The 27,517-nt window shown below is 36.2% G+C and overlaps 1 protein-coding gene across 1 annotated transcript; it reads left to right on the top strand.

Annotated features, from left to right (window-relative positions):
• LOC125663308 (angiopoietin-2-like) lies at positions 1 to 27,517 on the top strand. The gene is made up of 5 exons (XM_056147678.1): positions 1 to 232; positions 2,241 to 2,377; positions 4,610 to 4,703; positions 6,850 to 7,017; positions 27,387 to 27,517. The coding sequence occupies exons 1-5, from the start codon at positions 1 to 3 to the stop codon at positions 27,515 to 27,517; spliced, it is 762 nt and encodes a 253-aa protein (XP_056003653.1).

The raw sequence follows: 27,517 nt of genomic DNA, 5'->3' as shown, positions 1-27,517 counted from the left end.
ATGATATCTCAACACTACATATTGGATCCTTCACTTGACAACAAGGTGTCGAACAACAGCCTGATGACAAAACACCATTCGGAATCTCTCATTGAGTGTTCCGCTAAGTGTGGTGAACTTTGTGTATGTTTTGGCTTTAATCCGCAACTAAAGAAGTGCCGTATCCATCAGTCATGTGACCCAGCAAATATGACCGTTGATGAAACAGGATGGAGGTACTTTCGCCCTAACGGTATGTTGTCTCGCTACCCTCATTTTAGGGAGTTGAACCTTGTTAAACTTCCCTTGGCCATCATGCACTGTTCGTATCAATATATTTCAAAGGAATGCCCCTTTTCACATCCTCGTTTTGTGGTGCAGGGATTTCAACAGTCTCGTTTGGTGTCAGCGTTTCGCAGGTTCTGTGCTCGTTGTAACCATCTAGTTTGCCAATACAACCTGTCAGTGGGTCAAATGCTGTCTAATTCACCTTTTAGATATACCGACGACATTTTATCTATTAACAATAATAACTTTCATTCTTATGTCAATTCCGCTCGCGCTGGCAAGTAAGAAAGTTTCCCAGTTTACTTTTGGAAGGTCGGTGGTCTCTTCAAAGGTACATTGTATCTGGGTTATCTCTTCCACCAATAAAAACTGGGCGCCACCAGATAACTAAAAAATATTGAGTGTGGCGGAAAACAGCAAAACAAACAATCAATCAATCATATGTCAATTCGATATATCCCTGCGGTATCGAAATGAAAGACACCACAGAGTCGTCCACTTCTGCTCCATACTTAGATATTTTATTGAAAGTATCATTAACTGTAAACGAGCAACTCAACTTTGTGACAAACGAGATGATTTCAGCTTCTCCATCGTCAACTTCCCGTCTTTAAAATAAATTATTTGAACAGTTCTCATCCAAGAAGACCCTTATCTTATTCAACAATTTTAAAGGTCATAATGACCCCCCCCCCCCCCCCCACAAAAAAAATCCCACGAAGTCATCTTTACCACATCTGTAAAGAACAGACGTCATGATTCCCAATCATCAGTTAGTTGTCATCTTTAATTCACTGTCATATCTTAACGAGAATCAATGTTGCTCTAATATTCGGAGAAATTGTTCTCTGTAGTTGATATTTAGCACTGATTTTTAAGAGCCCCTTTTGCTCGGAATGGCTCATTTTATATTATTGATGCAAACATTATGTGTACAAAAATTGGTCTCAAACAGAAATTAAACGTCAAGAACATGCATTCCGAGAATCATACAATTTGTCAGTATATTTTTGCTTTGTTTAAACATTGGACAAGTTGGTGGTAAATTGATTGTAGAGAAAATATTCCGAGTTCACCTTCACAGTATACATGTATCACATGATAAGGAAAATGTTACGATTATTATGACTGTTAATCTAGAGGATTAAAATTCATCTACACGTGCCTTTGCAAAATATTTTACTACCTGTCTGAATTCATGTAAACTATTTTAATATCAATCAAATAAGATGTATTCAAACATGGCGAGTCTAAATAAATGTAGGAGAGTTCCACTTCACCATCAGCTTTCACACACTTAACCCTTATAGTAGCTAGTTATATACTGCAAAAATAGTTTTAACGTCTTTGTTGTATTTACACGTGTAACTACCACTTCATGTAAACAAATGACATGCCCTTTGGAGTATAAGCATAATGTGATTTGGTTTAATTAGTGGCATCATTGTTACCAGATAATTATAAATAATCATTATTCACAAATATATTCCCAGAAAAGCTTTTGGTTTTCATCGATTTCTCAGTTGCACATATGACAATTTCACGTCGACTTTGCAATGTGCGTAGTCGGCGCTATTTAGACGCGGATTTCAACCACACGATAAACTTCAACGGGATACGCCAAACAAATCATGCCTTCTTGCTTTATCGTAAATATAACATAAATACAGTTCCGGCATATTTCTACTTACAATAGTGTTTGAATACATCTATCCTAATATGGATCGATTACTCTCAGAACACATAAACTATACCCTGATGTTGATCAACCTGCTATAATATTATAAAGCGTTCCTAACTTAGTGATCAAAGTCTCTCAAACACTTTACAGAGTACAGTCTTACTAGCCAATGTAACTGAGAACGGATTCGTGGTTCTAAAATTATGATTTTCATTAATAATGCTTACAATTAGATAAGAAATACGGATATGCTCAAAATGTTTATCTCTGTGGGTTTTCATTTTTCGTACAGATTGGAATAGGGACTGCGAGAAGCTTCAAGAAAATGGGCACACTCGATCAGGTGTTTACAAAATTAAACCATTTGGGAAATCAAGCCAAGCAATCAGCGTCTATTGCGATATGGAGACGAGTGGCGGAGGATGGACGGTATTTTGATCTATTTCTACATTTATCTATCTATCTATGCAAGGTGAAGATAACGAACAGTGATCAATCTCATAACTCCTACAAGCAATACAAAATAGATAGTTGGGCAAACACTGACCCCTGGACACACCATAGGTGGGATCAGGTGCCTAGGAGGAGTAAGCATCCCCTGTTGACCGGTCACACCCGCCGTGAGCCCCATATCCTGATCAGGTAAACGGAGTTATCCGCAGTCAAAATCTGTGCCAAGAACGGCTTAACAATCGGTATGAAACACGTCAGACAGCATTTGACCCAATGCGAGGTCGTATTGACGAACTAGATCGTTATAGCGACCATATAATTTGCGAAATGCTGACTTCAATCGAGACTGTTGAAATCCCTGTACCATCAACTCGTTTGTCAGTAGCTTACCTCGATTTAAAAACCGACTATACCCAGAACAAGCTCTTGCATATCGAATTAGTTGAGATATATAAACACCATATGCAGGTGATAATGGAATATTGCTACATAAATGTGGGAAGTTGACGATGGAGAAGCTGAAATCATCCCGTTTGTCATACAGTTGAGTTGTCAGTTAGATAGATAGATAGATGACTTCCCGTTATCTTTGTAATTTCTGCTTCCATTGTTCATAATAAGCCTTGTCTGTCATTGCATACAATAGTTTCCGTTCTCCTTTTCAGCAAAGCCCGTTTATTGCCATGTAATATCCTTAGAATGCTTGCTTTCTTCTCAAGTAGAAGGTTTTCAACTAACTTCATGGGATAAATAGGAAAAGCTCGTCTTAATAACAGGAATATCATGATAATTCATAGTAATACATGTATGTATGCGCGCATCTCCAAGTAGTGTAGATTCAAGATAGTGCAAAACATACCATGCGGTGGTACAGCAGTAGGAGATCAAACGCTCGCATAATCTAAACATCTTTAAAAAATCTTCACCTCAACACCAACAGCGTCATTGATTAGTCATAAAACAATTCACAGGTCATGCAGAATCAGGTTTACTGTAAGAACGACCAGGGGTGGGGGTGGGGGGGGGGGGGGGGGGTAGGTAGGTTGGGGGTCACAGTAGGGGTTAAAATTGAAATGGGAATACATAGGGATATATCTTTTAAAATCCTTTTAAGTACAGCCGAGTCATGTAATTATCTACGGTTACCGTAGGGCAAATTAAGGTTTGTTTACTCCAGGGAACTATATGAGAGGATTGGGCAACTATAGAAGATCAAGGCTTTTAAAAAGTCTTTTCAAGGTTGATTAAGTAGTTGCTTTGAGTTTTAACGCTGTATTGGCAGTATTTCGGCCATTTTCTGATGGCTAAGTAAATGAAATATGATTGATTTAGAAGGATTTTTTAATTTCCTCGACGGTGAGCCTACTCTTTATCGACAACCAGTAGCAGCGCCAAGCCAAATCATATCAAAATGCAAACGTTGCTAAGTTTTGTGGATTCCATTTTTTAATGCTTCTGCGACTGAAGTCGGGATACATACTGCTTTTTGTCCTATCTGTCTGCCTGACTGTCCGAAACTAAAACCTTGCCCATAACTTTGATGTGGTCAGTGAAGGTGCTCTCATATTTCGTTTGTAAATTGCAAGACCTTTTATTATCGTACCAAAATTGTGAACCTCGTGACCTTGGAAGTTTGACCTGCATAAAAAACTAACCTAAGCAATGTCCCTTAAACTATTTAAAGGTAGGGCTTTCATCTTTTGAACATGGAGTCCTGATGGCAAGACCTCACATTGCTCACCGTGATTGTTGTGACTATCATGGTTATGTCATAACCCTATGGGGCTGGGTTGGGGGCCACACTATGGGGTCAAAAATTTTCATGTGAATAACGCAGACCCAAGGCGACTCGGGTTAGCGATGTGGCCCATGGACCCTGTTCATATCTTGCTCCTTCAATAAAAGTGAGACTCGTATATTTTTCATTGTCCCGGGGCCAGTAGACCTATTCACAAAATATCTTGCGACTAAGATCAAAAAATTTGCAAACTGTAATTTTCTCATTTTTTATTTCTTGTAGATTTTCTTAATTGATATGTAAAGTACATCCATGGTTTATAAAACTTGAATACATACAATGTACCTTGTACTACGATAAATTAACACGATGACCTTGTAATCGTATTGGATTTTTTGACAGAATTATTATTTTTTAATCGGAAGATATTTTGTGAATATAAAATCTAAAATGTTTTCAACATTGTACAGGCTATTCAAAGACGAATTACAGGATCCGTGGATTTTTATCGAACGTGGAATGAATATAAAGTTGGGTTCGGGATCCCGGAGGCTTACTGGATTGGTATGTTGCTTCTTATTGTCACAGTGCTATTCTAGTACGAACAGATTTTGTTCCCTTTCTTGACATGAACTATCATGATGGCTGATACAATCAACGCGGAGAATCAAGAAAGCTTAGATGGTACACTTAGTCAAGTAAATGAAATGGAGCTAATGGCTATTTGAAATTTGTTTATGAAGCAGCGTAAAATCAACTGTCCTGCTTCAGCTGAAGTTGTAGACACATCATTCGACAAAAACGAATCACATGATGACCCACAATTTTCAATACGCCGTCTCTGTGAAGAGGGTGTTACAAATGTATTAGTTTGACAATTATGACGTCACGCGCCCCGTAGTATCTGTGCAGGGCTGTATCAGTTAAACAGCTACCGTAACTTATGTATTTACGTATTTGCTTTCAGTTTCAACAGTCTTAATGGTGTACATGATTTATCTATTTAATGTTATAGCTCATATTTTTAACTGTGATATTTTTATGCTGTGATTATATGATGTTCAATGTGATACACGTTAACCGTAATATCCAGCCCATGAGAGGTTGCTTAGATCCGGAGTTTGAAATGTTTGGTCCAACATGGAATATTTTTAACTGATCAGTATTGTTTAGGCCACATACAGAAATTGTTTGATTTCTATAGAGGGAAAAAACCCATAGAAGGACAACCTGAAAGTGCCACTGCCAAACACAGCATTATGCAAGGTGAAGATAACGAACAGTGATCAATCTCATAACTCCTATAAGCAATACAAAATATATAGTTGGGCAAACACGGACCCCTGGACACACCAGAGGTGGGATCAGGTGCCTATGAGAAGTAAGCATCCCCTGTTGACCGGTCACACCCGTCATGAGCCCCATATCCTGATCAGGTAAACGGAGTTATCCGCAGTCAAAATCAATATGCCAATAACAGTTATCCGCAGTCAAAATCAATGTGCCAATAACGGCTTAACAATCGGTATGAAACACGTGAGGCAGCATTTGATCCAATGATAGGTTGTATTGACGAACTAGATCGTTATAACGACCATAGAATTTGCGAAATGCTGACTTCAATCGAGACTGTTGAAACTCCATTACCATCAACTTGTTTGTCAGTAGCTTACCTCGATTTAAAAAAAACTGACTATACGCAGAACAAGCTCTTGCATATTGAATCAATTGAGAGATATAAACCCCATATTCAACTGATAATGGAATATTTCTACAAAAATATGGGAAGTTGACGATGGAGAAGCTGAAATCATCCGGTTTGTCATAAAGTTGAGTTGTCAGTTTGCCGTTAATGTCTACTTTCAATAAAATATCTAAGTATGAAGCAGAAGTGTATTACTTTAGATATAGAATGCGTGATCTCTTACTTATAATGATGCATCCTGATTGGATACTTATATGATTGGATACTGATATGATTGGATATTTATATGATTGGATACTGATATGATTGGATACTTATATGAATGGACACTTAGTTGAGATAAGACAAGAGTCAGGTAATAATATACAGACTGTTAGGGTGTGATGTCAAAAATGCCTATATACTCTATGTCCTATATTACACAGAGGCACCCCGAATCTCTGATAGCCTCGATATGAATAGTGCTACAGGGTACCATTCAGTGGTTAAGAAACACATCATTTAAACTGCATTCTGTACCTTTCTATATCCATATATCTCATATGTATTGTCATCGAATTTCGACAATTCCAAGTGATTCCCGAAATATTTGAGAACAAATTAACATATTTGACTTATCCATTTACTGGCTATTATATTGGTGTCGCTGAGGACTCCGTTCTTTCTACGAATACACAGATGTATGTGCAACGAAAATGAGGAAAGGCATCTTATAGCATTCATCTTATCATATTTTGAAGTTGAAAAACTCACCTCGATTTGAAAATACATGTCAAATAGTTCCAATGGAGAAAATGCTGCTTTTTTCACTAGTAATTCACACAGTTTGATGAACATCTGACACAGACACTTTATTAATCCATTCTCTGCCCAATGAGACAATTGAAGAAAGTAACTTATTCATGAACTCAATATGATTGAAATAAACGTGTGTATAATTACTTTGATGACATAGAGGTACAGTTCTAAATATCCTTCAATTATTGATATTTTGAATCATTTCAGGAAATGACGTAATCCATCAACTCACGAAGGGCGGGAACACGTCCTTGTATGTTGCCATCACGTTACAAAATGATACAACGCTGTATGAGTTGTATGAACAGTTCTCCGTGTCTGATGAGGCAGATAAATACAGGCTCTTGGTGAATGGATTAGCGACTGGAACCCTCGGTACGTCAAGGGAGAGAGAGAGAGAGAATTGATTGATTGAATATTGTTTTACGTCCCTCTCGAGAATATTTCACTCATATGGAGACGTCACCACTGTCGGTGAAGGGCTGCAAAATTTAGGCCTATGCTCGGCGCTTACGGTCATTGAGCAGGGAGGGATCTTTATCGTGACACACCTGCTGTGACACGGGACCTCGGTTTTTGCGGTCTCAGACAGAGGGAGAGAATTGGTCCAAGTGGCCTAACTTTTGAAAAAGCATATACAGAAACTGTATTGTGTACATGATAAAGAGGAGGAGGTTGACTGAGTAATCTTTTTAACCCACTCTGGTGTCTTTTATATGTATATTGCATCCTCGTCACGGATTAGTATGTACTCCTTACCAAAACCTTAAAATCGTGCACAGCAGCAGTTAAAGCTTTAGTGAGGGATCACTCGGTGCCTTAAGAGTGATCTATCTCCCAAACATCATGTTTATTTACCACGAAATGCACAATTTATACGTCGTCAACCGCTGATACACAACATTAGTGGTGATTTCGAGGCCTGTTTATGCCATGACCGCATCAAAACATTGGTAATGAATGGCCCTTCACCAAACGCTTGACATACTAGTATGGAATTGAGAATCAAGGGTATTTCGGATTTGAATGATCACAAAATTGTACCTCCCCCCCCCCCCCCCCCCCCCCCCCCCCCGGTGTTGCGGGAGGCGTTGGTACATTAAAGAACCCTCATTGCTTCAGAGATAAGCATAGATCAAAAAAAGTTTACCACGGAGGATCTCTCCTATAAATCATTCAAAATGAATGGATAATCGTTCATCCATCCAATGACATTGTGAAGTTTTGATGAATTGTCTCCACTTATTCAGACCATTATCCAAATTGATTTTAAGACTATTCCTTGATTACGGGAAAACATTTTTTTGGAAATCAACATGTTTATGTACGATGAAATATCTCAAAAATATTTATACTGGTATTGAAAAATGAAATCTGAAAACAATCACAATTATGTCGATAAATTTGCGCATGCTTTAATTACAATTGCTGTTCTAAAACAGCATAGGACGCTTAAAAAACAAAGTGTTACCTCCATTTTCATTACAGATCTTTATTTCAATCAACTACAACGATTTTTCAGCCGTTAAGGTCTTAAAATTCAAATGTTTTTCACATTACACTTTCTCGGTAATTCACAGCGGTACATACTGCGTAGGGCAATAATTTCACGGATCGTAATTTTCACGTTTTTTTTAAAAAAGAAGACACATTCGTGGGTTCATAAATTCGCGGATTCGAATAACTATAAGCCCCCCCCCCCCCCCCCCCACAAAAAAAAAACCACATTGTGTATTAAAGAATAATAAAATAGTCAAGGTTGCTTAGATTCGCGAATTTATTTAGACCGCAAATATAGGAAAATATCCGCCGCGATTCATTTTCCCTCTAGATTCTATACGGTATATAAAAGTGGATTGTTTTTGAAAATATGGTTACTTAAAAGTAGAACTAAATGAATATTGATTTTCTTCCACCAAATCCCCCCTGTTCAGAATCGTCCGTTACATTGCTGTATTTGTGGGTGTCCACCAAATATCACAATTGTAAAACAAAGAGAAAGATATAACCTTGAATCTACAAAATATATTAGTATGTTTTACATCGAACATTAATGGCCTGTTTCTGAGGTTCATTATTTATATCTCATTAGTGAACTATTCTCTCTTGAAGGGCCCGCCACAAAGGCGGCTTCAGCCAATGTTGCAATTTTGCATTGTTGCTTTGAGCGAAACTAGCATAAGATGCCACACCATCCCTTACCGAAATACAGAGGTTCTGGTAAACGATTGCGGCAGAGCTCTGACAAATGTTTGCCTAAACTTTGTGGCAAATTCATAGTTGCCATGCAAATTAGTTTTGCGGCAATCTGTTCTGGCAAGTTTGCAGCAAACAATCTTGGGGAAAACAGAAGTACAAATACAAGCTAGCTTAATTATGTTTGATAATAAGAAAGTTACAAATCTAGTCATTCATCATTTAATTGTTTTACCCAACCAATACAAAAATTCAAGTAAAGAATTTTCAATATTATTTTTCACTTTTCAAATTTTCATACATTTTTAATATGTAACAACCACGGAAGTTTGTCTCATAATGAATAATTTAAGATGAAAAAATAAAATTAAAAAAATAACATGACTATTCTTAATGAGAAACACATGGTAGGGCATAGCATAAGTTCTTCACTTCTTAAAGATTTATGAAAAATGATCCCACATCAATCTGTAAATGCGTTTCATGTAATGTTATATGTACAGTGCTGTAAATAAAACACACCCTTATACCTGAAAACAAGAATATCAAAGTGCATCCAACCAATGGACTACTTCATAAGAGGAATGACTTACACAATAATCACTGTTGAAATGAAGGGGTTAATTGATTGTATCTTGCTTAACGTATCTCTCGAGAATTTGTGAGGTATGAATTTCACGGGTCCTCGGAGATGACCTTGAAACGGATGTCCCCTGCCACAGTATTTGTGGCACGCTAAAGAACCTTCACTGCTCAATGGTCGTAAGTACTGAGTATAGGCCCTTCATCGGTCTTGGTGACATCTCCATATGAGTGAAATATTCTCGAGAGAGAGATAGGTTAAACAATACACAATCATATTTTTCTGTTGGGTATTTTTTTGTCCCATCACAACACGGAAAGGGACATAGAAATACCGGTGTTCGTGCGTCCGTCCGTCCTACTTCACTTTGTGGACACAACTCCTCAGAAACCGCTCATAGGATTTTGTTCATATTAAGTCGGATTGTTAGTTACCATGTGTAGTTGATCATATTTCGCAGTTTGATTCGACAATTTTACAGGAGTTATGTGACTTTGTTGAATTTGTACATGCTACACTACAGTATAGGAACACTTTGTGGACGCAACTCCTCAGAAACCGCCCAACGGATTTTGTTCATAATTTGTAAGATTTTTAGTCACCATGTATAGTTGATCATATTATGCCGCAATTTTGATTCGACAATTTTTACAGGAGTTATGGAACTTTGTTGAATTTGTACATGCTACACTACAGGAACACTTTGTGGACGCAACTCTTCCAAAACCCCTTCATGGGATGTTGTTCAAATTTTATAGAAATTTTAGTCACCATATGTAGTTGATCATAATGCGCCGTCATTTTGATTCGACAAATTTTACAGGAGTTATGGAACTTTTGTGCTTCAACTTTTTTTTCGGCGGTGGGGGACATGGCTACGTGTAGCAATCTTGTTTCTTGAATGATTGTTATCCTTTCAGAAGTCAACAAAGAAAGACGTTTTATTATTTATATGTTTTTGATTATTTCTTTAAAATATGAACTAGATTTAAGTTCCCAAATATCATATTGTTGACCCATTCCCTGATTTGAAAGGAACAGCCAATACACCCTTTGACCTTGAGGGTGCCCCATATTTGGTAATGCTTACATGGACAAGTGGTGCTTAACAAAATCAGATTGAACTAGTTTGCAACAACCATTTATTCATTGTCTACGATGAAAGCAATGTCGTGAATTTCAAAATAAAAAATTATACCGATTGTTAGGTCGTTCTTGGTACACTGATTATGAGTATGGATTACTCCGTTTACCTGATCAAGACATAGGACCCATGACGGATGTCACCGGTCGACAGGGGATGCTTATTCCTCCTAGGCACCTGAGCCCACCTCTGGTATATCCAGGAGTCCGTGTTTGCCTAACTCTCTATTTTGTATTGCTTATAAGAGTTATGAGACTGATCACTGGTCGGTATCGTCACGTTTCATGATGCATTTCACGGAAAGTTGGTGACATCAAATGAAGGTTTTCCAAAGTGCAAACTTAATGAAACAATTAAATTTCACTCCATGTAAAACAATCAAATAACATAAAAATATAATGAAACATTGTATTTCATTTCTCACTATAGGTGACCGTTTGAGGAATGGGACATTCACCGATTCGAATTCTGTATGGACATATGTAACCGACCTTGCCGATGGTAATCCTTTCAGTACACGTGACCAGGATAATGATTCATGGGAAGGAAATTGTGCCGTGTTTTTCCAGGGAGCATGGTGGTTTAATGCCTGCCTTAATACCCACTTAAACGGTCCTTGGAATTCCAAGGATTGGTACAGACTATGGCATCCGGTCGTTCGTTACAGTACCGAGGTGAAAGGAACATTGATGATGATAAAATCGCGTTAAATACGTCAATTCTGATTAATCACGAGAACACGATAACAGGAAGAGCGGAACAGCTATTTATAGAATTATAGTTTGTGTGGTAAAATTCTTATCTTTGGGTAAAACTATCATACCTTTTAGCTCACCTGAGCTAAAGGCTCAAGTAAGCTTTTCTGATCGCCTGTTGTCCGTCTGTCTGTCTGTCCGTCTGTAAACGTTTTACATTTTCAACTTCTTTAGAAGCACACGACCAATTTCAACCAAAGTTGGCCAAAAGCATCCCTGGGTGAAGGGCTTGCAAGTTTGTTCAAATGAAGGGCAATGTCCTTTTGAAAGGGGAGACAATCACAAAAAATGTAAAAATAGGGTGGGGTCATTTAAAAATCTTGTTAAAACCATTGGGCCAGAAAAGCTGAAATTTACATGAAAGCTTCCTGATCTAGTACAGATTTAAGATTTTTAAAAATCATGGCCTCCGGGGGTTGGATGGGGCTACAGTAGGGGATCAAAGTTTTACATACAAATATATAGGAAAAAATCTTTAAAAATCTTCGTCTTAAGAACCACTGAGCTAGAAAAGCTGATATTTACATGAAAGTTTTCTGACATAGTGCAGATTTAAATTTGTTAAAATCATGACCCCCGGGGATATGATGGGGCCACAAGGGGGGATCAAAATTTGTATACAAATATATAGGGAAAATCTTTAAAAATCTTCTTTTCAAGAACCACTGAGCCAGAATAGCTGATATTTACATTAAAGCTTTCTGACATAGTGCATATTCAAGTTTGTTCAAATTATGGCTCCCAGGGGTAGGATGAGACGAAAAGGGGGATCAAAGTTTTACATAGAAATATAGGAAAAATCTTTTAAAATCCTCTTCTCAAGAAGCAATCAGCCAGAAGAGCTGATATTTACATGGCAGCTTTCTGACACAGTGCTGGTTCAATTTTGTTCAAAGCATGTCCCCCGGGGTTAGGTTGGGGCCACAATAGGGGATCAAAGTATTACATAGAAACATAGGACAAATCTTTAAAAATCTCTTCTCAAGAACCAATGAGCTAGAAGAGCTGAGATTTACATGAAAGCTTCCTGACATAGTGCAGATTCAAGTTTGTTCAAAGTATGGCCCCAGGGGTAGGTTGGGTTACAATAAGGGATGAAAGTTTTACATCCAATTATATAGAGAAAATCTTTAAAAATCTTCTTCTCAAGAACCATTGGGCCAAGGAAGTTAAAATTTACATGGAAGGTTTCTGACATAGTGCAGATTCAAGAGTTTGCAAAAATCATAGCCTCCAGGATAGGTTGGGGCCACAATAGGGACTAAGGTTTTATATGCAAATGTATATGGAAAGTCTTCAGATATGGGTCAAGGTGACTCAGGTGAGTGATGTGGCCCACGGGCATCTTGTTGTTACTATTGTAAATCGTTTTATTCTTTCTTTGCAAATATTTGAATTAATTTATATTTGTTGAGGTATTTGTTGAGGTATCTGGTACTTCCCTGATTATAAAAGATGATGCGATAAAGTAAAAAGCATCAAATTTTAGATTACCTGCAGAGACAGGACGATGGTTAAACATTCCAAGAAATGAAAGAGTATGTACTTTATTTAATAATGATTTGGCTGATGAGTTCCATTATTTATATGCACTGATGAAACTATTAAGAAATCAAGATTGGAAAACTTAGATAGATATTATACAAATAGACCAGATAGATATAAGTTTAAACAGCTTCTTAATTGTAAAAATGTTATTGTACTTAAAAGATTATGTAAATTTTTAATGGTTATAAGGGCTACGGCATGTCCTCCATATATATTATATATTACGAATTACTTCTCTACACGTGTTGTATTTATTTGAAAATAAATAATTTTGTTGTTGTTGTGAGAATGTCTTTGTAGTATACGTTGTTATCAATAATGAATAGTCAACTGTGTGTTGGGGGAATATGTGAGATTAACACAAGGGGAGGGTACATGTTTGTATTGTCGCATTGAAAATTGTATCCTTTACTTACAAAATTGAAGATAACAGTGATCAATCTTAAATCCTAAAAACAATACACCTTTAGGGATAGCACAAACACGGACCCCTGGACACACCAGAGGTGGGATCAGCTAGTAGGAGTAAGCATTCCCTCTTGACCTGCCACACTCCCCGTGATCACAATTGAGAAATATAATCTGTTACAGAACTTTCAGAGTATCTAGGTTAGACAACCTCGACTCTGATGAAATGATGAAGCAACTTTATTTCCCATCATAAATCAGGAAGGACCTCTTTATGACAGAATGCACAGCTTTTCACATTGATAGAAAATGAATTTGCGAATGATTCCTGGAAATATCTATTTGTACAGAATATTGTAATTAAAGTGAGAATGAGATTCACCGGAATGATTGTATTCACAGCAGACTACAACAAAAGTCAATTATCAATACTAGCATTATGTATATATTTTTATCTAAGAAAAAGAATATAAATAATTTGGGGTAAAATTGCAGAAGAATTTCAATTTAATGATGGATTTAAGTGCAGTACCAGAAAGTGATATAATATTACCTTGTTAAACACAACTATGATTCTACGCACAAGTCCTCTGAAGTTGAAATTAAACAAGAGGCCCATGGGTCTAGAATCGCTCTTCTGATACATTGTAGAACAGACAAAAATTCTCACTAACCAAGATTCATCAATTAACAAAGTTTGATGATGTTATGTCAAATAGTACCTGAAAATTTAAATGTAACTGTCCAAAAGTAGGTCTTGGTGATTACTTTTGGTCGACACACTGAAAACTCAAGGTGCATCAACTGACAAAGTTTGATAATTGAAGTCAAATAGTATTCTAAATATTCAGATATAAACGTCAAATTCTAAAAGTAGGTCACAGTGACCTACTTTTTGATCGACACACTCTAAAGACTCGGAAGACCCATCAACTGACAAAGTTTGATGATTGTAAGTCAAATAGTATCTGAAATATTCAAATATAGCCGTCAAATTCCAAAAGTAGGTCACGGTGACCTACTTTTTGGTCAGCAAACTATGAAGACTCCAGATGCATCAACTGACAAAGTTTGATTATCCTAGCTTTAATAGTGTCCAAAATATACATCTAAAATTGAAAATGTTAAATTTGAATGTCTGCAAAATTCAAAAAGTAGGTCACTGTGACCTACTTTTTTTTTTATAAATATTATTCAAGGCCTCTAGACGCATCAACTTAGAAGGTTTGAATATTCTACACCTCTCGGTATCTGAAATAACAGCCTAAAATGTATTCATAAATGATTAACCATAAAATTATAAAAGTAGGTCATGGTGACATACTTTTTACATGACCCACTTCAAGGTCCCATGATCCATCAACTGACAACTTTTGATGATCATAGGCTCAAAAGTGTCCAGGATATGCATCAAAATCCATTTAATAATAATTACCTGCAAAATTCAAAAAGTAGGTCACCATGACCTACGTTTGAAACAACATGATATTAGGTCCTAAGATACATCAACTGACAAAATTTGATGATCCTAGTCCTTATACTAAGCAAAATATCAAAGATTTAACAAAACAAAATTGAAGGTCAACTTTGAAGTGACCTTGAGACCACACCCTTTGCCCCAGGATGATGCCTTGAACAATTTGTTATCTACAATCTATCCTCATCCTTATGCATAATATTGGTGATAATTTGCCCAGTGGTTCTTGAGAAGAATATTTTTTAGCAACCACTACTTTTGTTTGCATTTTCCGAATTATCTCCCCTTGTTAAAGGGTCACAACCCTAGTTTTGTACAAATAAAAGCCCTTGGGCCAAGAATACCCTGTGGCAATTGTGACAAAAATTGGCCAAGAGGTTCTTGAGATATAACCTTTTCCCCAAAAAGTTGACGCACACCGCACGCCAGACATATGACCATATGATAAGCTCTTTGAGCCTTTGGCTCAGAAGAGCTAAAAATATGCTGGAGTTCATCACTCACAATATATTTGTGGTCTTTGAAAATCAGGTATTCCAAGGGTCGGTTGAAACTCTTCTGGGCACGAATTGTACTCCTTTGTTAGCTGACCTGTTTTCATATCATTATGAAACAGCTTATTCAAATGTTTTTACTGAGAAGAAAAAAATATCTTGCTCTGGCCTTCAACTCGACATTTAGATCTACCGAAAACGACGATGTTCATTTGTTAGCAATAATCATTCTAATTCATATGTCGAATCGATATACCCTTGTGAACTCGAAATAAGACACAACAGAGTCCTCCACATTTACGTCGTACTTAGATATTTTATTGAACGTAAATATTAACGGCAAACTAACAACTCAACTTTATTGCAAACGGGATGATTAGCATCCCCATCGTCACGTTTCCATATTTATGTAGCAACATTCCATTATCACCTGCATATGGTGTTTGTGTCTCTCAAACTATTCCATACGTAAGAGCTTGTTCTGTGTATGATCAGTTTTTTAAATCGAGGCAGCCTTCTGACAAACAAGTTCATATTATAGTGGGTTTCAACAGTCTCGTTTCAAGTCAACATTTCGCAAATTATATGGTCATTATTATGATATAGTTTGCCAACGTTCTTGACACACTATTTTACTACAGATTGCGCAGTTTACCTGATAAATATATAGGACTCACGGCAAGTTTGACCGGTTAACAAGGGATACCTACTCCTCTTAGGCACCCGGTCTCAACTCTGGTATATCTAGGGGCCCGTGTTTGCCCAAATCTCTATTTAGTAGTCCTTATAAGAGTTATGAGACTAATCACTGTTTGTTATCTTCACCTTTTATAAGGAAACATCATCAAGCATTGAATAGCATGCACGTCCAAAAGTGCTAAACGTTAATGATGTTATGTCAGCAACATTTGTAGAAACACTGAAATTCCTTGCATGTTTCTTTTGAAAATTGATAAATTAATCTTCTCTCTTAAGGTGGGTCGATCCTCAAGTGACTTATCAATATTATTGTCTAAAAGTGGAAAAACTGTATTAATTTCCACTCAATATAGTTTAATCTAACCAATAACCAAAGAAAATGTGAATGTTGCCACCCTTTTAAAGATGTCAGACATACAAAACAGAAGCATATATCAACATAAAAAAATCGCACATTTTCGTTAAACAGAATGATGAAAATTAATAAAACTTGTTGAAATGACAAATTTTAAATGTCAACAGTTTAAGAAATCTGATAATTCATAGATATATAAAAATTAATTGTGGATATTAGTGAAATCATTGTGTCATAGACATGCAGTAGAGGATATTCCTGCATAGGAGTTATTGCCCTTGACAACATTTTTAAAATTATAAATAATTGATTATCTATGGAAAATAAAAACTTTTTCAGTATCAAAAGTTTACCAAGTTTTTTATTTTATTCAGTGAATAAAATTCCTCTGAAAGATATATTTCAATCATGCGTAAAATTTAATTGAATACAGATTTTGCCAACACCTATGAGATCACATGACTGAGTATCGATCGACCTTTATGTACATTTTGTATATACATAAGTACTATTTCATCCATCTTCGTACCTCTGAGTTTGTTTATCATTTCAAATTATTATATACGGCTCATTCGTTAATATGTCTTTGGTCTAAGAGAATAAAATATAATTGCGTAATGTAAATTTCATTTATACGCCATTTGCATTGAACTATGGATCTATAGCTCTTTGAAAACAGCGAACCACTGATTTGACTGGCTACTTAACATGGCTAAGTTAACAAACAAATGTAAAAAAAAAAAACAATAACAAAAAACAAACAGTAACTGCCATATTTTTCATATGCAGCATTGACATCATTACTCTCGGGTATTGTTATGAAGGGTCCACAATATTCAGTATCAAAGTTTTGAAAGCTGCTAAATAATTGATTAGTTATTCCCCTCTCTGTAACATACTGTATCTGGGTTCTCTCTTCCACCAATAAAAAACTGGGCGCTACCAGATAACTGAAAAATTGTTGAATGTGGCGGGAAACAGCAAAATAATCAATCAATCTTTGAGGGTTTTTTTTGTAGGAACATTATATGACCGACTTTGTAAATATTAGTTCTCAACTTCTTTAGATCATTATGATTTTAACATATATGCGATTATTTATATTTTTATACTTAACAACGACAAAAAGCACACATAGATGAGCCTAGAATTGCATGTGCAACCACCAGCACATGTACATTATTAACTTATCATTTCACGCGGTGGACAAAAATATGTAAATCAGGTGCCAATGAATGGAGCATATCGAGTAAATCGCATGGGTATCTGTAATGTAATCTTTCTAATGAAATCTATGTTTCTTTCACGTGTGGTTCCATTCTCTGCTTTTAATTTTTAATCAACGTATAATTCACATCTCGATCTGCATTGCAAGTACTCGAATTTATAGAACAATAATCCTTAGGCGGCACGAGCAACAGGTGGTATACCCCCTTGTTTTGACAACGTACTTTTCCCGTTATTATTGCATGCAAGAGAGACGCAAAGTGTCTGAGTTTGATTTGATGATCCGCGCCTGTCACGAAGACATGATCCACTTCCTCTGATCAAGTTACTGTAGCAATGATAGATTTACCCAGTATGTATTTGAAATACACGCATATAAGATAATGAATGCATTCCAAATTATTAAAAATACAAACATACATATTAAAAATATGTTTTTATGTATGCAGTTTTGTCTGTGATACAGTGGGTCACGTTTGTTGATTAATTATGACATCATCAATATACATACATGCATAACACAGGTAACATTGCCATGAGACACAACACTGGTAGTACACAAGCAAATGTTCCCTACACGAATTTCAAGTAAAATTTTAAAGTGAAAAGAGCATGAAATGTGAAATTACGTGAATGGTCTTCACGTGAATTTTAACATTCATTTTACCTGACAGCTTGAACATGAATTTTGTGAAAATATTATAAAATGTGAAATTACTTGAATAACTCATATTTCACATGAAACCCACGCGAATTTCACGTAAAGTTTTAAAACGTAAAACTATTAATATTTAAACGCCTTAAATCTCTTGTAAACTTTATTAATGTCAATATCATTGTAGATACCGATTAACATGGGGACTAAAGCATTACTCTGTATCTAATATGCAGATAATTTATTGAATTCTAAATACGTTTCTTTATTTCTTTAAAATGTCAACTTGTACTGAATCCTCTTACATGTATCTATTTCCATTGCACATAAATTCAAACGACCAGGACACCGTTTCACAAAAGCGCTGTAAATCACGCACTATATAACTACTAAATTACGACCGTATCACGAACCGACGTAAATATTGGTTATTTGCTAGCTGCAGAACTGTAGCTCTCTGAAAAAATATTTTGACATAACAGAGAGCTACAGAGCCACCCCTTATAAAAACCTTCGATTTACGGCGCACAAAAAGCTGCGCACGGTTGAGGCCTTATATCGTTGTATTCTTGAGTTGCTGTCTCATAAATTTAATATCAAAAAATTCTTAACATATTTTCCTACTATACTTGTGTCTAAACATACCTTCAAATATTCATTAAAGCCCCATACGACCTGAAAACTCCCAGCTTCAAATGATTTCGTTTGTTGACGTAGCCATGTTAGGTAGCCGGTCAATTCGTACCCTGTTGCTGTTGGTATCTATTCATAAAATTCGTCATTTGCTATGTATTCGCTCTTCATTTATTATCAATACGAATAATTTATAGAAATTAAAAAATAAAGTTTTTCTAAAGGTAAAATAAGCTCTTGATTCATGAAAATGCTACTAAAGTCCTTAACACTCGTGTGGCAGGGATGGAGACCGGACCAGACTAATGAAAGCCGCATTGCCGTGAGTTTAGCTATTTGAATAATTATTATTTAAAGGCACTGGGGTGATATATTATTTAAAATATTTAGCTAAAATATTTGTGGGGATATTAGTTCACATCTAGACGTTATTGTGCAAGTATGGAAATTAACCAGGATCCGAATTGAACGGCTACCTAACATGGCTACGTCAACAAACGAAATCATTTAAAGCTGGGAGTTTTCAGGTCGTATGGGGCTTCAATGAATATTTGAAGGTATGTTTAGACACAAGTATAGTAGGAAAATATGTTAAGAATTTTTTGATATTAAATTTATGAGACAGCAACTCAAGAATACAACGATATAAGGCCTCAACCGTGCGCAGCTTTTTGTGCGCCGTAAATCGAAGGTTTTTATAAGGGGTGGCTCTGTAGCTCTCTGTTATGTCAAGATATTTTTTCAGAGAGCTACAGTTCTGCAGCTAGTTATTTGCATACAACGCTGCTCTACCGGAAAATACGTGCATTTTATGTAAACACTACGTAAAAACATTGCAGACGTGATTATATCAAGATATAACGTTTCTACAAAAAAATATATGTGCTGATAGAGGGGGGGGGGGGGGGTAGGAAGGAACAAAAAAGGCATGTGATGTCAACACAAATAAAGGAAAGAATAATGACTGCTGGAAGAATATTTGAAATATGAAGTAAAACGTATAATTTTACATCTATAACTTAAAAATTTGTCTACCGTTAGATCTATTAAACAACATTACATTACTGCGCATCAATATTAAGTGTATATAATTTTATTCGGCATTGTTAAACATTACAATGCATAAAATTACAATATAAAACCACGTACGCGTAGACGATCGGCCTCATTCGGGATTCTTTAAATAATTACGATAGCATTACAATTGAAAAACAAATGATGCAAATACTTATCCGATACTGAATTAGTTGTTAGCTGTAGGATGCCGCATGACATAATCATGACCACAAAAATTCTACACCAATAGGAACGAATAGTAGTTTCTTTAAAATTGTACTAATTTCTATAAGATTGTACTAAGTCAAAGGGGAACAACTAGTAAAGTCAATTTTAAGCCTTATATGTGGAGAAACGCTGTGGTTTCATCGTTCAATAAAGTTAATTTGTTGTGTTTCCAGGTAATATATATTGTGATACATATCAGTACCGAAACTCCCCTACACAAAATAAATTAAATTACGAACTGAGAGCTATAGATGACAAGGGATTTCCCCCAGTATAAACAGCCGACGATAACAGTGAATAATACAAAATAGAAGGACAAACACGGACCCCTGGAATCGCTGTATGAATTTTATAGATTTGTTGATGTAATCATGTAGAATTTTAAAACACCCCTACTAGTGGTTAGGCCGTCAGGCTATCGACCGAAAGGCCGTTGGTTTGAGTCCTGGCCGCGGCAGGGCTGACATTGTGTCCTTGGGAAAGGCACTTTACATGAATTTCCTCACTCCACCCAAGTGTAAAAGGGGTACCTGGCTATAGACAAAGAAAGATATTGTTAGAATGTTATTGCTCTAGCGTTTGTAATGGCAGCTGTGCAAGCTTCCTGTGTATGCTTCCTAGGAGGCTGAGAAAGTTCTAGATTGATGTAAGGTCTGCCGAGGTAATAATGTACATTGATTATTGTAAAGCGCTTTGAGCAGCATACGCTGGAAAAGGCGCTGTATAAAACCAATCATTAATCATTATTGTCATAAATCTATTCTATCAATATTCTACAGTGACTGTTGTTGATTTCCTAGGTGGACTAAATATATTTTGTGTCAATTCTAAAATGAAGAAATTAATGGAGTTCAAAGCATTACAAATTATCCCGAAAGATAATCGATTGCTGGGTTGTATATCAACTAATGCCCTGCTCGAGATTTCTTCCCTCAAACGGAGACGTCACCATTACCGGTGAAGGCCTGCACAATTTAGGCCTATGTAGCGATTAAGACCTTCGAACAGGGAGGGATGAATATCGTGCCACACCTCTTGTGACACGGGACATCGGTTTTTACGGTTCCGTGCGAAGGCCAGCCCGCCGCATTTAGTCGCCTTTAACACAAGCAAGGGGCACTGAGGATCTATTCTAAACCGGATAATACCACAGGAGTCCCAGAAGATAGTTAATTAGTTTTCTTTGTCCCAAGATGCTCCAAAATGAATCTCATTTAAAATTCACATTCATCGAATGTTATGTCTTTTGGGATTCCATAAGTGTATTTCTTATTTTTATATAATGTGTCGTCATGGATCCCAAGAACGGTTGTATAATAGATTAGAACCTATGAACTGTTAATGAACTCCAATAAAATATGAATGGGCTCGTTTGAAGTATATTTACAAGTGGAGGAAAACGAAACTGAAATGACAAAACGTATTATTACCATGAAATATTAATCGATTTTCCCTTTCCTGGCAGTCCCACGCTACGCGTGAACTTTATACCAGAAACTACGTATACACAGCACCTGGACGCCGTTTCATCAAACATCGTAACTAGTTGCGTAAGCTTAGTTTGGCGTAACTTTCTGACTACACTAAATATTTTACGTAAGTCCGTTTCATCAAATGGCGTAAGATTAGAATTCACGCAAGTTTTCTACTAACTAGTAGAAACACTACGTCAGGTCGAACCCTTACGTAAGTACCTACGCAAGTAAAAATCATGGCTGACTGTTAGCTGTTTGTAAATATATATGGAATTTTTACCGACGAGCTTTGCGTCGTGATCAATTTTTTCTAGACAGGATGCTTTTAGACGTTTACAACGATAAATATGTAAGGCTATAAGGGTTTCTTCCCTTTGAAAACTAGTAAATTTATGGTTTGCCTTTACTGTATGATTATTTTTCACAAGTGTCTATCTGTACATTAATGTACAGTGTTATTCCCAAATTCCTTTGTAAAGGTCCACCGTAAAGGGAACATCTCACTTTGTTGTATTATATGTAGGCTATTTATATATCTCTTCAAAACCTCCGCTCTGACTAACTTGGACCAAATGATTAGCGATCCCGATTCAATTCGATCTCTGTCGTATGGTGGGTGGATTTACGGGAGTGGAATGTATATTTCATGAACAGTGACTTTAGGATCTACTATTTTCCATTGAATATCTTAAATCTTGAAAAAATATCCCGTCTTAAGAGATACATCATAAAACTATATTATGATAATAAATTTCTTCCAAATAAAAAAAAGGTCTTCGTAACAGTTTGATACTTGACAAATTTCGGTGATTAGTGATGTGCAGGATAATCCGTGCAGATATATATTTTATGTTATCAAATAAAGAAAAACATCTACATGTACATGTATATCAGGCACGAATCGGAGTGAATGGGAGGGGGCACCCTGCGTTGCTACTCCACTTTTTTTTTAACAATACGATTTTTTTAAATGTTGTACTGTAAGTGAAAGGAAGGTATTTATGAATAAAAACTCTTTAGTGAGGTATGATCATGAGCATTAATAGAAAAAGTCTAACACCCACCCACCCCCCCCCCACCCACTCCCACCCCACACACCCCCACGCCACACACACATGATGTTTGTAGGAAAATGTTTTGAGGCACTCATGATAGAAGACTCTAGCACCCCCACGATTGAAGAAAATGAAACCTGAGAGAAAAAAAAAATGTGGAAATTACTGCAAAAGATTCCAACACCTCCCTCCCCCGTCACTTTGCAAAACGATGGTACGTGCCTGTATATAATCCCAAACTGTAAAATATGCACACATATTCAATTTGTTCAAACACATTTAGGCCTATGAGTCTACATTAATTATCCAATTAAAGTATAAATATATAGTTAATATCTATAAACAATGTAGATGTATCGTGTCGACCTGCACTTAAATTATAATACCCTTTGAAATCATAAAACAGCTACTTTTTGTAGAAGAAGAGATGTAAAATATATACATAGGCCTAGATAAAACCAAATTTTGTTTATGGAGTGATATGTTTGATTTAGTATGCAGTGCCCAAATAGTATGGTATAGGAAAATTTTACTGCCTCTGCCAACACGGCCACCTCTGTCTCCAGCCAATTCCGCTTGTGCATTTTCTTTGCATTCTTTTTATTCATTATTTTGGTCCAGACGACAAGTGAAAAAAACCCCGAAAGTATGATGTACGCATGCTCAGGACGTGGTAACTAAGCACGTAAGCTTAGTTGAAAACTTAGTCGAGTAGTAACGTACGCATGTATTTACGTCGTTTCGTGAAACGCGGTTTGCGCTAAACTAAGATTATATGTAACTAGATTTACGTAGTCGGCGTAAGACTTAGTTAGTTGAAAATTTACACTTATTGATGAAACGGCGTCCTACTCTTATTCTATAAACTCTCTTTTCAACAAAATATTCTTGTTTTTTTCTGCTTACTGCATTTCGCTGCGCGGAATCTGTAAGAAACCGTTTATGATTAATTGCCACTGTCATATTCTTCTCGTGCATATTACATGTAAACTTACGAATCCACCACTCTAACTTGCTTACTAAAAAATCATACAGTACCTATAGAAAATACATAAGAACAACTCAGTGTGTATCCTTTCTCTATGACATTGCAACATTAAATCATCTCCCTAAGTTCCTTGAGAAAATATATGTCACAGGATGTAATTTAATCATTATCATAATTGAGATATAAAATAGTTTTAATTTAGAATAAAGAGTCTTACCATGCAAGACAGTTTAGAAAATCCAGAAGATTTCTGAAGTAATAGAATGCTGTAAAGCTATTTAAGTTCAAGTCCGTCTCTTGAGGTGTCGGGATTTTTAATGATAAAAACAGGTGCGTGATGTTAAAGTTAGCGCTAGACATGTGCACTCACTCACAGAACTAGAAAAACAAGTCTAACACACCCTTACCCCCCGGGCATTCCAATAATAGTAACCACTATCAAAGGGGATTAACTCTCACACAATGAATTAATGAAAGAATGAATGAAAGAATGAACGAACACAAGTCAACTTGTCAATGAAACAAATTAAACATCAATTATGATAATGAATAAATTACATCCCGTGACAAATCGACAAAAAAGAATGAGGTATTTCTCATTGTAACAAAGCCTAATTCATCACAGGATCTCAATAAGGCGTGACTAAATACCGAACTTTCGGTTATCCTGGGACGACTTTGTATGAGACTACCCGAGTTCCAATCTAACGGGGATAACTCAAACTTCTATGACGAATTGTGGCATTTGAAATCTGCCCAGCACTAACGGTGTCTTCTAAGAGGGGTAGTGTGGTAGCGACATGGGGGTGTTGTTATGATTTTGCGCATGTGTCAGTTTTTAAAAGGATGAATGTGATTAGCTGGAGTATCATGCATGGGAGTAAGAAAGAACATTGGAATATTTACCTTACTAATTAGGTAAGAACCGAAGACGCCCCTAATGACCTCTGTATGAAAGGTTTTATTTTTTATTCATGAAGAAACATATATCGAGCGACAAGTATAAAAACTGTGCAGATACGTATTACTCGATCGGGTGACCAAACTTTGATTTTAAAGATGGTGACGTTGTTCTGTCAATTATATCAAGAGCATGACGTGGATTCAAAGATTTCAGTTCACATGCGAGTAAAGAAATCATGGTGGCAAAAAGCGAGGAACACGAGGACTGGAAACGGTACACATCAAGGTTATGTACGGTGTGCTTCTTAAGCCGTAAGTTTTTAGAACTTTACTGAATTTAGTTTCTGCCATCATCAGGCTGATATACATAATTATGTACTTTCTTTTGCATCGTATAAATAGAAGGGCGTAGCTGAAAAAACTGTGAAAGAAGTAATACAAACCTACAGTTCTGTATATGTAAAATATTTCCCCGAACTTCGCTAAGCTTAACATGCAAATTTTTAAACATCAAGGAAAATTGTTGAAAATCACAATTCTTGGAATACACATCTTCAAGTTGTTTACAAAGGCCTATTAAGCTTTAAAAGTGTTTAAAAGATTAAATGGATAAACTAGGTACTAAATTTGCAATATTTACTCATAGATGACTGAGTTCAATAACCTGTAGTTTTCCTACAATTGACGGGGGAAAAAACCCATCACACATGCACATATTCAATGCCCATACAAACAATGAAAAATACGACGGTTCTCCCTTGGAAACTTTGATAGGAGTTAGGCGTATTCTTTATCTCATAAATGTGGTGTATATTGCAAGTGAGATAAAGTATTAGCTTTATTACACGCCCGTTTGATAAAGCACTTCCGGTCCAAACTACTTAAGACACTGTCTACGCTTGGGTGACATATTTCGTGTGTTGATGCATATCGATGCATGAAATAAAGTGTATAACTTCTTGTTCTGTATTTATTTAAAAATTCTTTTATAGGAAAATTAAAATGATATTGTCCCCCCCCCCCCCCCCAACATGAAATACAAGTTACCGGCCATAAAAAATGTCAACTCCATCAATAACTATTCAAAAATATTACGATACGAATACAAAGAGATGTCCACACTATTATCATTAACAAGGAATCAACCGCCTACTGTACAGGCCTAATCGAAAGTACCTCGACATGCTGTGGTACTAAGGATTCTCAAGCACAGACTCTTTTCTTTGGAGCCATATTGAATGTAATAAATCTCAACAGCTTTACTTATTTTAACTTACTAAAATGCCTCAAGATTTCCTCTCGCCCTCAGATTCAAAGAAACCACGTGAATAAAATTCAAATACACAAACACATCTACTTTTCATTCTAAACTGTTGAACATTCTAATAACGCTGCATTAAGATATTAGTCCTATTTTCAATGATCATTGTTACAAATGTTTATTTCAAAGAGACGGCGACATCAAACTTTTACCAGGCTTACGTCAAAAAAGAAATACTCGGTCAATAGTTATTATTTTGTTGGAATGACAAAACCATTATTAATCATAAAGTATATCCCTTCGAAAACAATTTTCACCCATGGTTTCTTTTATGAAAAATGCCCTTTGTAATATACATGAATCGATTATAAGCACAGTTTTTTCCCGCGTAAGGAAGTTTAAGAAGTACGACGCCTGAGCCACGGATTGAAAATAAATTCAATCAGCCGTTTCTACCATGCTGGGGATCATCTAAAAAATTAAGCGAAAAGAAGACGTATGAGATAAATAGAACATCTATGATTGGGTATTTTGATATTTTGGTTTATCCAAGCCTCGCGAATAAATACACCATATCAATTCCTTGGATAACCAAAATTTATCATTTATTAGATTTATAAGAATGATCATCATTTGTTTCTTCACTTTTCACTGACAAATCATGTACTGTCTATGTAATATTTCATGGACAATGACTTAAGTTCAACAACCTGCCAGTGCAATGTTCTCAAAATGTAACGAAAATCATGTTCAATACACATACAGACAGTTTGTAAAATAAAAATGTTCTCACTCATCTGACAATCATGTACCTCCAGAGAATATTAAATTCCAAATAAAACCACAAAATAGTTGAAGCGGATCAAATTTGCAACATAATATGGGGTGACACCCACAATGAAGCTACACAGAAGGTTGCTGTGAGAAAAGAAAAAATAGAATTAAGAACAGAAAACCCAGAACGAACGGACTGACGGACAGACATAATACTGAAAGTCCCGTCTAAAAAAAGGTGTATAAATGTACTCTCCGATATACCGAATATATGGGCAATATCGGAGGTGGCCATTCCTATAGTCTCAATTAATGTATAGATAACGAACTGTGATCAATCTCATAATTCATATAAAGAATGCCAAAATGAAGAATAAGACAAACACACCTCTGGACACACCAAAGGTGAAATCAGGTGCCGTGAAGGAGCAAACATCCCCTGTTGACCGGTCACACCCGCCACGAGCGTAAACGGAAGTAATACCAGGAGGGCAACAAGTGACTGGTCAATTAGCTCCAATGACTGCCTTGGTTTTCTGTCTATCTATAGTCTGGTATGTGTTAGAGTCAACTTTTTGCTTCATTATCTTTGCCTTTGATCAAACAAAGCTTAAAAGAATAGGATTAAAACATGTATCAGAATTATACAGCAATAAAACATGCAATGAAGATCTATATTTGAATGGTGTAAGACTCGTAGAAAAGTAAAGTAAATTTCAAAGCTATGTTCCACTATGTGCAAATGTAAATAAAACTATGCTTACTCGAAAAGCCACATAAACACTGTAAAAATGAGCAATGTGTATTTTTTTGTCTTAACATCATGACAGGAAATTATGCACATTCCATGTCTAACTCCTTCAAGGTCATGTTCTCCGGTAGCAGAAGGTCAGGGTCACACTGCACACATTTAAATGAAAAGAGAACCATAGAGGACCAAGACCAGGCTAGGAGGTTATAA

This window comes from Ostrea edulis, chromosome 8 (assembly GCF_947568905.1).
Source record: "Ostrea edulis chromosome 8, xbOstEdul1.1, whole genome shotgun sequence".
NCBI lineage: Eukaryota > Metazoa > Mollusca > Bivalvia > Ostreida > Ostreidae > Ostrea > Ostrea edulis.
The sequence above is the reverse complement of the archived record's forward strand: the minus strand, read 5'-3'. Positions and strand labels throughout refer to the sequence as shown.